Raw genomic sequence first — 15,002 nt, forward strand, 5'->3', positions numbered from 1 at the left:
AAAACTAAACTGCATTGCCAACACATAAGGTTACTGTGTTTGGGACTGACTGTGTTGGAAACAATCTTTCTGCTAGCTCAGACATCACTGCTGAAGCTCAGATTGGAATTATTGAGCCTCTTTCTTTTCCAACCTTTATTTAATCTACAAGTGTAGCTTCCTCCAGGTTTTTCTTCGCTTTACTACAACTTCTCAACAGCAATTACTCATTTCCCCTGGCAGCTTAAGCAATAAATCTGGTCATAATGGCATGGCAGTACCTTTTTTTTTTCTCTCTTCAGTTTATTATTAGCTTTAGGCATCATCTCACAACAACCTCATCTCAGGGCAGTTTACAAACACACAAATTTGAGCAAGTTCATAATAGATAGTTAAGGAAAACCAACAGACTGCATTAAATTATTACTTTGATTCGATTCCGCCATCCTGATCTGCATGAGGTGACAGTGGAAAGGAAAAACTCCTTTTTAGCAGGAAGAAAAAACCTCTGGCAGAACCCGGCTCATAGTGTATCTCATTAAGCTAATTTGGGCCTTGTTGGGCTTTTAAGTAAAATACGGGAAGAAATAAAATGCATGTTAATACATAATAAACATAGGCTTGATCCAGTGTATGTTTATTTTTATTCTAGTTAGAAGTTGGAAATTACAAGTTACCATTTATTGCAGAATGACTGCAGCATCTGTTGGTTAAAACCATGAAATGCAAACGACATCTATAGAGCTGCATCCATTGTTGCATTAATCCTCATCCTCAGAAGATGCAAACCTGGAAGACAAATTCTTTACAATATTCATATACAATATTATTTCTCATTCTTTTTCTTTTTGGTTTTTATTTTTATATAACGGGGATCTATATACACAATATGTAGAACCCCCTGCATAATAAGTCAATAAGTCTGACTTATTGTGCTGTTGTTCTTGATCTCTGTGCTCTCACCAAACTATATTCATGAGTTTTCTTTAATTCTACAGGTAATCATGTCAAAGGACACAGGAAAATGTCTAAAACATCAAACAGCTAATATTTACATTTCAAAGTGTTTCATATTGTGGAATACTCTCCTTTAAACATGTAACAAGTTAACCATAAAGGATATCCACAGACTGACAGATAAGAGGAAGTTGGCAGTAAATCCATAAATCTGTTCCGGAGTTTCAGATTAAAAAGCAATAAACTAGCAGATTAAAGTCCATTACGCTGGCATAGATTTGAACTTTGCTGTTCACACTGTCTGAGCTCTTTACTTTATAGTCAAGTCACTTCAGTTTAACTACGAATTGTTTTTCAATCAGACGCAGGCGGTTGCTGTTTGATTTGTTTATATGCCAGATCATTCATCACTCATACGGAGTCCTGTGGCAGGATTTTGATGAGCCTCAGGGAAATAATAAAACTTGCCACATCGAGCTCCAAACAAACAATTTGCCAGAGGAGAGATGAAGGAGCGATGGTAATTGTCTGTGTGATATTTTAGTCATCACAAGTGTGTTTAGAATAAAGTAGGACTGCATGAACCAGATTTTATTTTATTTTTTAAAAAATATTTTAACAAGGTTTCATAAGGTTTAGGATTAAAACAGCATCATTTTTAGAAGTTTTTTTAAACGATGATAATAAGGGGCAGAAGAGCTAAGTCTGAAACTAGTCACAGTTGGATAAAATAATTTTCTAATTTAAGGGACAACCTTACTAATATAACCTGATGAATTTTCCATTTTAAGCTGCTTTTATTAACATTCAGACCCTCATAAGGACAAATATTCTAAATTCTGAAAAGGTGAAAAATGTGAAAAACCAAAAATATACTTAATGGTCAGTTCTGGAATCTGAAAAGGCATAAATTATAAAATAAAAAATAAAGGTAAATATGTAAATACAGTGAAACTATATCAAAATATTTCTTATAAACCATGTATATTTCTGGGTGTTTTTTTTTTCCAAACACTTATATGCAACACAAACGGCTCATGTAGGGTACCAGTCAAAAGTTTGGACACACTTTTCCGTTTCATTTAGTAGGAAAGTATGTCCAAACCGCTGACTGGTAGTGTATAAAAATCTAGCTGTCTGGGAATGAAGAAGCAAACATTGAGATATATAAAAATATTTCAATTTTACTATAGTAGCAGGTGAGGTGCATGTGGAGAGGTGCACCTCACCTGACATGTCCCATATCCCTTGATGGGTTGATCTCTTTGTAGAAGGTGCATTTTCCTCATGATTGTATACGTGCATGCGAATAATATAGAAAAGATTGTTTGGGTGGTTGTTCATATGCACACCATGGATAGTGGAGAAAATGTTTTGACAGTAATAACAAAGTGAACACTTGTTTTACAAATGAAAAGAAATCTGTCAGCAAAATTAGAAGAGTCAAAATGTAAAATAAAAGATAGAACCTAAAATAAAACCACAGAAAAAGGATACATGCCTTTGAATGAATCATGACAATTTAATCTGCATTCAGTCAAAATGTGAACAGAAGATATCACAATTATTATTTCACTCCTCTTCAAATAAATCTAATTATAGAACAATATATGCATATAAAACAGGTTTATAATCTTACAATTGAAGTTTACCTCATCACTGGTGACAAAAGGATGGGCCAGTCACCTCATCATCCTCAACACATTCCTCTCGTCTGGCAGTGAAGAAGAAACGTGCTCAGTCTGTTTCTTCCTCTCCATGAAACTATTCAAAGCCTTGATGGACATTTAATTAACGTCTAATTTCCTTTTCTAAACACAACCTCTCGTTCTCCTGCCTCCTCCTGTTAAGCACTCTTTAGTCTTCATGGTAACAACCTCCCACAGTGACTTCTGCTTGACTTTTGGTGCCTCCACCCATCTCTATGTTCATCACTTGTCGTAGAGTCTGCTAATTCATCAGCTTTTTTCAGTTCTGTCAAATTTTGACATATTTGTACAGTCAATTTCAAACCATCATAACTCCAGCTTTATGGGGTCTATTTATGTCCAGTAAATAATGGCGACACCATGTTAAAATGTTAAACTCTGTAATGTAATTGTAAAAGCATGATCATAAGGGGGGAAATGTACCTTTTTATGAGCAGTTTTAAAGGCTGAACTTGAAGCCAGTGAAAGCATAAAGTCAGATAAATCAGTTTCTATTTCTCATTTGTTAAAAATGGCTTAAAAAAATTTCTATTTCAACAAAAAACACATGACTTGTTATAATGAAAAAAGCACCAGATTATGAATAATGCACATGAAATGTATGGAGAAGGTGTCTCACTTCTAATGGGTCACAAAGGGGGAGGCGATTTTGCAATGTTTTTTTTTTTTTTTTCTATATTTAATAATTGGCTTCGAGTGTACTCAAATCCAGTTAACATAGTAAAATGTTAACTATCAGAAATACTAACAACTGATTATCTAAAAGCCCTGCAGAGCTTACAGCCCCTTACAGCTTGAATGCCTCTGCCAGAAAGCACCGTATAGCTCTATTATCTGACGGAGACTTTTGTTTGAAACATAAGGCCACTGCAGCACATGCGGAGAAGTGTTTTTGTTTCTCTGAGAGAAACATAAAAGAAAAGTGGATTAAAGTGCGCTGTTTTGAGGTATCTGAGGCTTCCTCTTGAACATGAGTCAGATTAAAAGCATCTCTGCAGTGTCTTTTTTTTTTTTTTTTTTTTTTTCTGTTTGTCAATGTTGGCTCTTTTGTAATTTCTCTCTTAAACTGGTATTTACCATATTCTGATTGTGGAAAGTTAAGTAATGAAACTGAGAGTGAAAATAACTTTTTTTTTTTTTTTTTTTTTTCCCCCTGGCTGAAAGGTTTCACAGTGTCAAGCAAAACTAATTAACCCAAAACCAAACCAGAGGAACGGGGGTGCATAAACGACACACTGAGAAAAGAGGATTAAAATGTTCATTGTGTACATAATTGCTCTGTATGACAAAATGTTAATGCTCTTCTCATTTCCAACAGACAAAATCTGGAATTGCTTTGCTCTACAATGACGAGACCAACAATACCTACGACGTCTGCCTAAAACTGACCAAAGAAGCATTAACCATCCAGAAGCTGGACGTGGTTTGCACAAGTGGAAGTGAAGCCCAAGTAAATGTAAGTGCACCCGGTGGCTGGACATTTGTTATTCATGCCACATAACTCCTGAATACTCTGTCAATATTCGCAATATCCCTTTGCCAATAAGAAACTCCCACTTTCTAAAGCACAGAACTGTTGTACTGCGAAGACAAGCGGCTGGCGGTCTGGGCTTAAGCATCAAAGTAAGCAGATAAAATTTCATTTTGGGGAGACTGCAGTGGGAATGAAAAGGATTTGGGTGGCAGAGATGTCTGTGTGGAAAAAGCAGTTTTGGAAGCAAATTTCAGCACCAAAGCTTAACGGTAACGATTCTCTTCCTTTGAATCGTCTTTAGGGAGGTGCAGAGCACAACGTGCCGGTGGTTATTTCAAAGATTTTTAAAGACCAAGTAGGTAAGAAGCTTTGGAAATGCTCCCAAATTGACCCGCACATTTTCTTCCACTTAATGATTTTTTTTTCTTTTGTTTTTTATTTTTTCTCTGTCCAAAGTTTTTTTTTTTTTTTTTTCCCAACTAACATGTCTGTTTATCAGTTTCCATCCGCCATTCCTTGAGAACTGAAATTAAATGAAAAAATTGTGTGAAACCTGGAAGAAGTAATGATTTATGGTGGATTTAAGAGCTCAACACACTGTAGCTGAAGAAAACTTCTGTTTGACAACATTCTGAGGGAAAACAACAGCTTTTCAGCTGCATGTTAACATGCTAATGTAGGACTGTCCTGCTGGTGTAAACACCAGCAAATTAAAGTATTGTATTAGTTTGACAAGTTGCTGCAAATATGAGATATATATTCATAAAATGAATAGGAAGTGAAGAGTGTTTTCAACGATAAATGTTCATTCACTTCATGTGGCAGCTATTGAAAGAAAAGCACTTTGAAATATATTCATTATATTTATATGTATTTCAGACTATACCACTATCAAGATATAGTTTATAAATAAAAGGGTCTTTTTTTTGTTCTTTATTACTTTATAACTGCACTGTCAGCATGTTTCAGGATTATGACGTCTGACTTGTTGCCCCCCTGCTGGCCATTAGGTGTAATGCAGGAATTAAGTTTTACAATACTGGCCTCATTTTTTGGATTAAGAGGCTGCAGCCTTTCCATACTTCATACTGACAAACCAGCTTGTTTCAGTTTGTGTTGTCACAACTTTTTTTTTTTTTTTTTTTTTTTTTTAACATCAGTAACTTGTCCTCTATGTAGATCTAAAAAGCAACAGAAGGTTTTAAAGAAGCTCAATATATAAATCTTAACTTTAAGGCCAAAAAAGCAAAATAAAAACAAAAACATGGTACTGCTTCGTCATTCATTTCATTACTTTAGAAAAAAATAATTTTTGTAAACCATTTTTTTCTTAAATTTTATATTCAGCCTGTCGTTTTAGCTTCTTTTCAAAGCTTGAAATGACTACGGTACTTGTTAGCTTCACAATTATTCCAATTAAGCTTGTGTATTATTTCCTGTGACTTTTTATTTTTGTCTATGAATTGGACTGTGGGCTTTGCATGGCTTTAGATCTAGTGCCTCTATCAGCAGCATGACATTTTAAGGCACATTTGCATTGCCTTCTTTTTTTGAGTTAATCCATCTGTTGTGCAAACATCTGCTGTCTGGGTACTTTTAAGACAAGCCAGTCTAAACATGCAGAGACATTCTACATCATGAAAGGTCTTCAAAATCAAACTTTAAATCCTAAAATATTAATGCATCTGTTTTATTGATGGCAGTATTTATTTAGTTTTAACTTGTTGAAAAAGTAAAAAAAAAAAGAAGAAAAAAGCAGTTGAGCTCAGAATTCATGTTAACAGGACAGTTTGGGTTCCTGAGCATGAAATGTTGCGCACATTAGTGGGTAGATTTAATACGCTGATGGCTTGTGGGAAGCAAATTTATTTTAGATTATTTCATTCAGTGAAACTATAACAACTGATGACGTCTTGGTTTCCTGCTGAGATTATAATTTTATTTTATATATTATGTCACAATCGAGCCATTTGAGTGTTGGTATCATAAAAAGCCCTTTTCGCAGAGCTCGACAAATCTTTTCACAACGCAGCTTCTATTGTTTTCCTCTGCAGCTGCAAATGAGCTTATTTCCTGATTAGCTTCAAATTTCATGCATTCTTGTGTCCTCTCTCCGAGCTTCAGGTTGTTGCTGGAGATTAGTCAGACAGAGACGCTGATTGTCATTTCCATCACATTACCATGTATGAAATGAGCAATTACTTTGTAATGTTTTCATTAACCTCTGACAATCGATGCTTGCAGCCGATCAGACGGGGAAGCTGTTCGTCGGGGACGCCGTGCTTCAGGTTGGTGCATCAGTTTGGGACTTATTTGCTCGGAGGCTGATTTAGGTCACAGCCAAAAGTGGCAACTTGTGCATCTTAATTTCATTTGACTTTGATTTTTGACAGTGTAATTAATTTGAGGAAAAATGGACTTTTATCTCACTTTGTGAGATTTGAACTGTGATTTGAATTAGATAGTCGTTTAATATCTGTGCTCTTTTAAATTCCCAGCATTGTGGGTAAATACATTGCTACTGAACACACAAGTTGAATTGAACGGACCAAGTATCCTGCTGCCAGGCTGTGATTTAATGCTGAGCAGGTTTCCAATAATAAGAAAAAACTAATTTCTTTTATAAATTGTTATAGAAATGTTAATGTCTTTTAAAATGTTAATGTGAATCTGTTTATCTGGTTAATTGGATGCGCTGTTTATCTAGAATATCAAACAGATTAAATGGACACCAAAGCAATATTAACATTTGCATTGGAAGTTATTACAAATTATAATATGAATAGCGCTGCTGCTGCCACCACCTGTGAAGCCGCTGTTGCTTATACTCCTTCACAAATCACATGAAGCGTTGCACTCCAGAATATTGCAACCATTACCATACTTTAAGTCATGGCAGGATGTGCAGCAAATTCGAAGAGTGCTGCTTGGGGAACTTTTGAACACCGAGACTAAGCTGACAGATGGAGGGACAAATGATAAATTGCAAAGACACAAATTTTAAAGCACTCCAAACAGCTTCTTAACCCCTTCTGAAATAGCATTTTAGCAATTACTAGGCTGTTTGCAGCACCAGAGAGAATAGTTGGTGCTTTCCATGCGAGCAGTTCTTGGGGAGCTCTTACAAGCTCTGACCCTTTCTTGCAGAACATTGACATATTGTAGAGCATAATTAAGTTAAAAATAAACAGTTAGTAGCTTTGTGACTGTAATTGTTGGCTGCTAACATCCCACAAACTCCTGATTCTATCAGCTTTTTCAAAAACAACTTCACAATCGTCCCGTCCGACTGATTGCCTGGAAATGGCCAGAAGGCCGACCACCAGAGCGGCCAACACTCCAGCCTGCTCACCTGTTGCAGGCAATTTGTCACCTTTCTTGCATCACGTCGTACTATAAAGTGTTTTGCCAGAAGAAATAAAAGCTCACTTTTCAACTTGTCATCTTTTTCATTCTTCATGCTGTCCAGCACCACACCGGTGTTTGCTGCACGGCAGCCTCCCTGCTCCGCTTGACAGCATTTTTACATGTTTTAAGTGGGTCATTGCCAAGACTTTGTCATGGTCAATTTGCACCTTTCAGAAAAGACTTGGTGCTGACTGATCCTGCGGCTGGCTTCCAATCTGCTAAGACAGTTTTTGCATCGTAGTGCAGAGATTGCACAAGAAGCCGCACTGGCCTGGCTGAGGGTCCTCCTCCTCCACTGACCACACCTGTCAGCTCGACTCTGCCTAGCCTTCCTTCCTCTGATCTGCTTTGCTTAAAAAAAAAGTGATGTGGACCACTTTTGCCATCGTGAATTATTCAGAATAATAGTCCTTAAAGAGAACTTTGCAAGACAAATGTCACAAAGTGCTTAAAATCAAAACAAATCAAAGTAAAAGTTAGAGACCTGATGTCCTCAGACTGCTTTGTTTCGCTTTACAAACTCATTTGTCATCTCCCTGCATCAGCTGTGACTGTTAGTATGGTGCACATCATAGTTCATTTAATTTATTTGCATCTTTTTGTATGTTTTTCTAATTTTATTTTGTACTCTGCTGCTTCCTTTAGGTCAATGGCATAAATGTAGAGCGTTGCACTCATGAGGAAGTTGTGAGTATATCTGTAATTAACTATTAATAACATCATTACGCCTCCACCTCTCCGATGATCATTGAGATTCGGCAACATTTTAAGCAATAGCATCTAAAGCTAATCGTTAAGTTTCTGTGTGGACTCCACAGTTTAGCTTCTGCCTTTATTAAACACGTCTTATCTGCCTCCATCTGTTCCCCCACACATCAACACACACACACACACACACACACACACACACACACACACACACACACACACACACACACACACACACACTCCCTGTCTGTTGTCTCTGTCTCCTCATGCAGCTGCAAACAGATGTTCATTACAATCACCTCCACAGTGTCACAACGTTTATCCCCAGAATGAAATCCACAGCTTTACATGATGGCTTGCAGACAGATTCTTACTTCATCTTTCTTTTGGCGAGTGTAGAAAAGGATAGGACGACACGTGTTCGTTTTGGCTTGCAGAAGTGACCTTGCATGTTACATTCAGGCAGCTCATTTGGAGTTTTTTTCTCCCTCATTCACGATGCGTGGAAGGTCGTCCGCTTCAATATTTTGTCGTGTATGTTTAACCTCACGCAAAAGACTCATTGAAACCGACTCGACAGTTTTGAGGACATGTATTGTGTTGTTTACGCGTCACATAATCAGATGTTCAGAGTGCAGTTGCTTTGTGGTGCCAGCTGGACACTTTGCTGCCGCCTTTCACGACACAAAAGTCGGCCTTCAACTTCTGAAATATCATCTGCAGCTACAGTTTGTTTGCTCAGTATACAGCTTGATATGAATGGGGCTTGTTTTATTTATACGAGATTAAGTTTTATCTCGCTGCATCTCTTGCTATCTGTCTTCTCAAATCAATCTCTCCTGCCAGGTTCACCTTTTGCGTACGGCAGGTGATGAGGTCACAATCACTGTGCGCTACCTGCGAGAAGTTCCATCATTTCTAAAACTCCCTTTAGGTAAGCATTCGACAGCTCAAACTCAAGATATGACAGAGCTTTCTTTCGCTATATGGAAGGAAAACCCTTTTTTTCTGCTTGGCCTATGATATAAAGCTGTTGGAAAGATGAGCGTTCATTTCAGAGGTATAAATTGCCATGCTCTGTGGCCTGAGGTGGACTCAGAAAATGGAGCAGAGCTGTATTTACCTGCAGCTGCTCAGGAAAGATTGGTTGGGGGTAAAAGGCTGGAAAATGGTGAACAGGAAGATGAAGACATGAGGTTTTTAAAAGCAAATGACAAATTTGGCAATTTTGTGGAGCACTTTTTCATATTAACAGGGTCTATTTAGTCCTTTCATAATATGTGGAGGAGTTTTAAAGTACTGCACAATGGGAGTGGGTGAAGTGGGTCCAAAAATTACACAAGCTTATGATGAAAATGATGCATTACCAAAAAACAAAAAAAATTAAAAGTAAATGGAAAAAAAAAATTCACCTTGTTTGCATGTTGTAGAGAAGTAGTTATGTGTTGTCTTCTGTAGCCTTTCGTTTTGTTCCAGTTGGAGGTTTAGGTGCATGGATTCATTCGAGTGGTTGCTTTTGTCTGGTTTTAGACAACTGAAATCATTAAAGCCAGTGTAATAAATCAAAATTATTCAGCAAAAATTATCGCCATTCTTTTTTTATCTTAGTTAACCCATAAAAACCCACCACATGAAAAAAATGTTAAGTCAATTTTTAAATGAAGTTTTTTTTGTCTCTTTTACCAGAACTGCAAATAAAAAATACCAACATTTTTAGGGATATTTATCATTTATTACTTTCTGATATGTCAATAGTTTAATAATATTCTGCTTTCTTGTGTCCATTAAGAGGCAAAAGAGAAAACTCTTTGTCTTAAACTATACGTATCAAATGTCATGCTGGGTTCTTATGGGTTTAACACTATTGACATATAAATGGTGCTACTGGGTTCTGATCTCATGGATTCATTCTGCAGCATAGCTGATAATAATCTGTCTTGGTGCTTTTTAAAGTTTATATTAGGGAGTTTTTAAATATCCAAATAACAAACCCCTTTTTTTCTGCATATCTTGGAGCTCTCTGGATTTAACATCTGCTTAGGTCCCCGTTTGCCTGCAGTGACCTCTGGTTCTCTTCCCAGGGATTTAAACTCCTTTATACGTGCTTTTTCTTGACCACTGTGTTCCTCTAAGGAACATCATCTGGTTGCAGCATCTGCCATCCCCGTGCAGAAAAGTCTCCTTTCAGATGCTTTTCTTTTGCGGTTCCCTGTGAAAATGGTGACCTTCTCTTCCCTCAAGAATTTTTAAGTTAATCTTTTCTCTAACACCCAAAACACATCAGCCTTGCACATTATTTGCACTTCTGTTCCTGTTCTGTCCTTTCACAGAGGTGTGATTAATGCTTATTACAAGAGTTATAACTGTGCTAAAGTCTGGAGGATTTTTCTTTTTTCCACCTCTCACAAGTGACCTTGTCTGCAATATAGCAAACACCTTTTAGAGGCACTTGTAAGAAATTTCTTAGTTTCATTTTTTTAATAAATAATTTGGGAATAATTTTAATTTCTCTTGTATAACCAGTTATTTAAAACTGAACGTGAATGTTGTACAGCAGTTAAAGTAGCACACTGCACATTCTTTGGACTTAGATCACTTTACTTATAGTTTATATTTTATGTTTACTCTGTTTGCCATCAATATTTCAATTATAAAGAATAAATTAAGAAGAGCATGCAAAGAATTTCATTGCACAGGGAAACCTGTTCCCTTACTGTGCACATGGCAATAAATGCTTTGAATCTTTAAATTTGAATCTTGAATCTCTTAACAAGGACGACCTGTGCAGGGGACATTATGAGACCTATACAGTACAGAAGATTTTTGCATAATGTTACGAAACACCGATCCTGACATGCAGCAAACCAAAATCGCAGTTGACTATTAGACTCTACCTAAAGTTAGCATGCGAACAAAACAATGCTTAAACCTATATGTGTGTGTGTGTGTGTGTGTGTGTGTGTGTGTGTGTGTGTGTGTGTGTGTGTGTGTGTGTGTGTGTGTGTGTGTGTGTGTGTGTGTGTATATGTATATATGAATGTGTATATTGTGTGTATAGTGTGTGTGTGTGTGTATATGTATATATGTATGTGTATATTGTGTGTATAGTGTGTGTGTGTGTGTATATGTATATATGTATGTGTATATTGTGTGTGTGTGTGTATGTAAATATATTGTGTGTATGTATATGTATATATATTGTATGTGTATATTGTGTGTGTGAATGGGAATGAAACGCAAACATGAGAACAGCACTGTTCACTTTAGAGCTTCTGTACATTTATTCTCCACTTGAAGCAAACTACATAAACATGGAGTCGCATGAAAGTAGACACTGCTGGTGACCAAGATGAATGTCTTAATGATGTGGGACAGAAACTGCAGCAAGAAGTCAAAATTATGAATCATATCCTACTCTTGTGATTTATCTAGTCAGATGTTTTTTTTTCCACCTTTGAAAACAACTACAAAAAAGTGCTAATCTTCTTTCCTATGACTCTGGCTCTTTTTGAGGCCCGTTTTCTTTTGCTACCTCACCAAAATCCGAAGACATGCTCCTGATGAATAAAGTTTATCTTCACAACGAAAAGGGCTGCATGGCTGCAAAGTGTCTGAACCAAGATATGTTACAGTGTCTAACATTCATCTGAAACACAGTAGAAAAGGTAAATGGGAATCTTGGCCTAAAAGAAAACCACATTACTTTCTGGGGAACCAGAGGATAGCGGCACAGTTCATATCTAGGTATCAGTAATGTCTGATGAAGAACTGTGGACAAATTGAAGGGATGTTTTAATAAAGGTGAATATCTAAGAAACCCATTGGCCAATGTTAATAATGGGCACCTTTTATCAATGATCAGTCAGGAGACTTGAGGGATAGACTCCACTTTCACCTCAGAGAGACCCCAAAGATCCAGAACACAGAGTTAAGTCCTGTTTACGGATTTGTTGTCCATCAGTGGAAAGTTCCAACGCTACCCTCTCTTCATCTGTGCTAAAGCACAACAAAGCACACATTATCAACCGGAGAGGCCATGAAAAGCTCGTCACCCTCTACGCAGCGCGGCCAAATCGGAAAGCACATTGTCTGATGCCAAGCTAATATCATCAAAGAGCAGCCTCTGTTTTTTTTAGATGCTGCCTGTGATGTACAGTGCAGCTTAAAGGCAGAGCAGCAGAAAATCCGTAATAAACCTCAAATTTTAACTTGAATTTGCTGCACTGTTTTTTAGGGCTATGTAGAAAAAACAACTTCTTGTTTCTGGGGGAATATAAAGAACTAAAAGCACAAAGTTTTACTAAATGTTCCAGTTTTCCTTTAAGAACATGCTTATGAATGTGTTCTTCTTTTACTTCCCTCAGGTTCTCCAGGACTGGATCACAGCCGAGTGTCTTCTCCACTTTTTGACAGCGGATTGCATTTAAATGGAAATGGAAACACAGTAAGCCATCCCCCCCCCCCCCCCCCCCCCCCCCCCCACGTAGAATATTTATTAGTTTGCATTAAATTATCCTCATTATTAACCCAAAATCTTCCAGTCATACGCAGCTGATGCTTTCAGATTACAAGAATACATAAAGTTGAACCAACTTTAGACAGACCTAATTTACTATTACCGAGATGATAAATAATGTACTCTTGACTTAAATAGGAATGAATTTACTTTTCAATCTGCCGTCGTTTTGAAGTGGACCTCTCAATCGGCATTATTTATTCCATTTAACTGCTATTGCATTATACATCATTGGGAAGGATAAGTTGTCAGCTGTATAAATCCTCCTGCTATCTGAATGTGTGGATTAGCATCAGCATCTCCATCTTCCGTTTTCCGGAGTGTCATCAGCTGTGTGCACATGTCATCTGAGGCCACCGTCCTCATGCTTCAAACAGAAAATATCTGGATACGTTTGATCTGCATGTGGACCTGGAGCTGCATCACACACAGTCACAGCAGATGTTCCAGATTGGAAATATCACTTGCCTGCTGAGTTATTATTAAAACATTGATTGCATATCAAATTATAAAGTCCAGCATTGCCACATATTGTTAAAACCCTTGTAAAGGTGAAGCTGGGCAGAGGGATGCTGGGATATGATATGAGGTCACCAGAGTTTGACAGTGTGAAAATATCTCCAGTGTGAACATTAACTAAATGTAATGTCTCCTCTTCTCTCTGTTTCCCAGACGATTAGTACCTACAACAAAGTTCACTTTGCTGAGATTGATCCTGTTGCGGATGTTTTTAACATTTTAATAAGGACTATATCAGCTTACTTGACACTAAACAATGTTAATACAACTGAATCATCCTTAAAATAAAACAAAATGCACTAGTCGACCTGAAGTAGATGGATTCATAGGTAGAACTTTATTGTCCGTCCCAAATGGTGACAGAAATTTTTAAGTGTCTCAAGGTTCCACCCAAAGACTGTATTTAAAAAGATGGATGTAGCCTCCGTGACGTCACCTGTAGGTTTCTGAGGAGCTGAATTGAAGCTCGGTGGGCGGTTCCGACCGTCGCCATCTTGGCAGAGGCAGGAATGTCATCTCACCCGGAAAATACAGATATGGGCAAAGAGGTGGAGCTGAGAGGGGGACTATAAGTGTCATGGTGGATGATTGACATCGAGCGAACTCCGAGCTTTCTGTAGCTAAGAGCTAACCGAGCTAACCCGAGATAACAGGAGCTAACCAGCTAACAGATGTAAGTGGGCTAAAGCTAAGTCACGTTGTTAACTGGCTAAAACCGCGGTTGTTCTACATTCTTCTTACTTAAAGCCGGAGATTGGTACCTGTCAATCAAAAGGACGCGCCCCTAAATATGCCAAACTTCGAGATGAAATTATTTTTAAACAGGCGAGTTAGAAAAAAAAATTCACTCCCCCCACAGTTGTCATGAAGGTAAGCCTGACCTATTAAACCGAAAATGGATCTTTGAACAAGGATGTAAACATGTTTATTTCTGCTGTGAAGTTGGTCTTTTTAACATGGGAGTCTATGGGGATTTGCTCTGTTTTCAGACCCTAGTGGATGAAGGGGGAACTGCAGTTGTATGCACTTCCGCATAGGCTTCACTTTTAACCGCTGGAGGCTCTTTCATATACGGTCTATGGTTCCACCTTTAGAAACTTTTAAACATTTAAAAAAAAAAAAAAGGAAATCATTCTTAAAGACCCAGATAATGTGGTTTGGAGTCAACATACTACTGGACTGATCCTGTTCTGGTTGTTCTGCACATCCTCCACTGAGAATAGGTTAAGGATTGTATACTGAGAGAAGAGCAGTGGTGTTGTTCACCTAAATCAAGGCTAACTTGCAATTTTAGACATTTCTGATACTTGTGTTTTTAATGGGAAAAGTGGATCCTACAAAGATAAGTGCTGTCAAATTGTCTTTTCTTTTCTCATCTGATGGAACTAAAACTGTTTCCTTCACCCTTTTTTTTGAAGAGGTGGAGGAAGCCTGGTGTACAGATTTCTCATCTCTATAAACTCTTTTTAACCCACATAACTGTTTACTAAAGACAACTGTTACATAAATGAAACACCTCATTTAACTGAGCATGAGATGAAGCATGAATGGAGGAGTTGCGTAAAAACTGACCCTACATTTATAGATCAACATCAGACGTGTGAGTCGAGTATTAAGTATTTGGCTGCTGAATTTTTGTTACTTGCAGCTTTTTGGAGTAAAACTGGATAACTCAGTTATGTAGTCATGAAATGTGGCAAGCTGACAATGACTTTGTCCGTGTACTTTTCCT

The 15,002-nt window shown here is 37.5% G+C and overlaps 1 protein-coding gene across 1 annotated transcript in view; it reads left to right on the top strand.

The window, feature by feature from the left end:
- Positions 1-15,002, top strand: part of sntg2 (syntrophin, gamma 2) — a gene marked incomplete at both ends in the record, with an annotated part of 123,905 nt that overhangs the window by 31,763 nt on the left and 77,140 nt on the right. Inside the window, 7 exons of the mRNA XM_079262502.1 lie at positions 3,964-4,101; positions 4,212-4,268; positions 4,421-4,478; positions 6,364-6,407; positions 8,173-8,214; positions 9,082-9,169; positions 12,600-12,679. Coding sequence (XP_079118628.1) covers positions 3,964-4,101; positions 4,212-4,268; positions 4,421-4,478; positions 6,364-6,407; positions 8,173-8,214; positions 9,082-9,169; positions 12,600-12,679 — 507 coding nt within the window. The remainder of the gene's footprint in view (positions 1-3,963; positions 4,102-4,211; positions 4,269-4,420; positions 4,479-6,363; positions 6,408-8,172; positions 8,215-9,081; positions 9,170-12,599; positions 12,680-15,002) is intronic.

This window comes from Telmatherina bonti, assembly GCF_933228915.1.
Source record: "Telmatherina bonti genome assembly, chromosome: 22".
Taxonomy (NCBI): Eukaryota; Metazoa; Chordata; class Actinopteri; order Atheriniformes; family Telmatherinidae; genus Telmatherina; species Telmatherina bonti.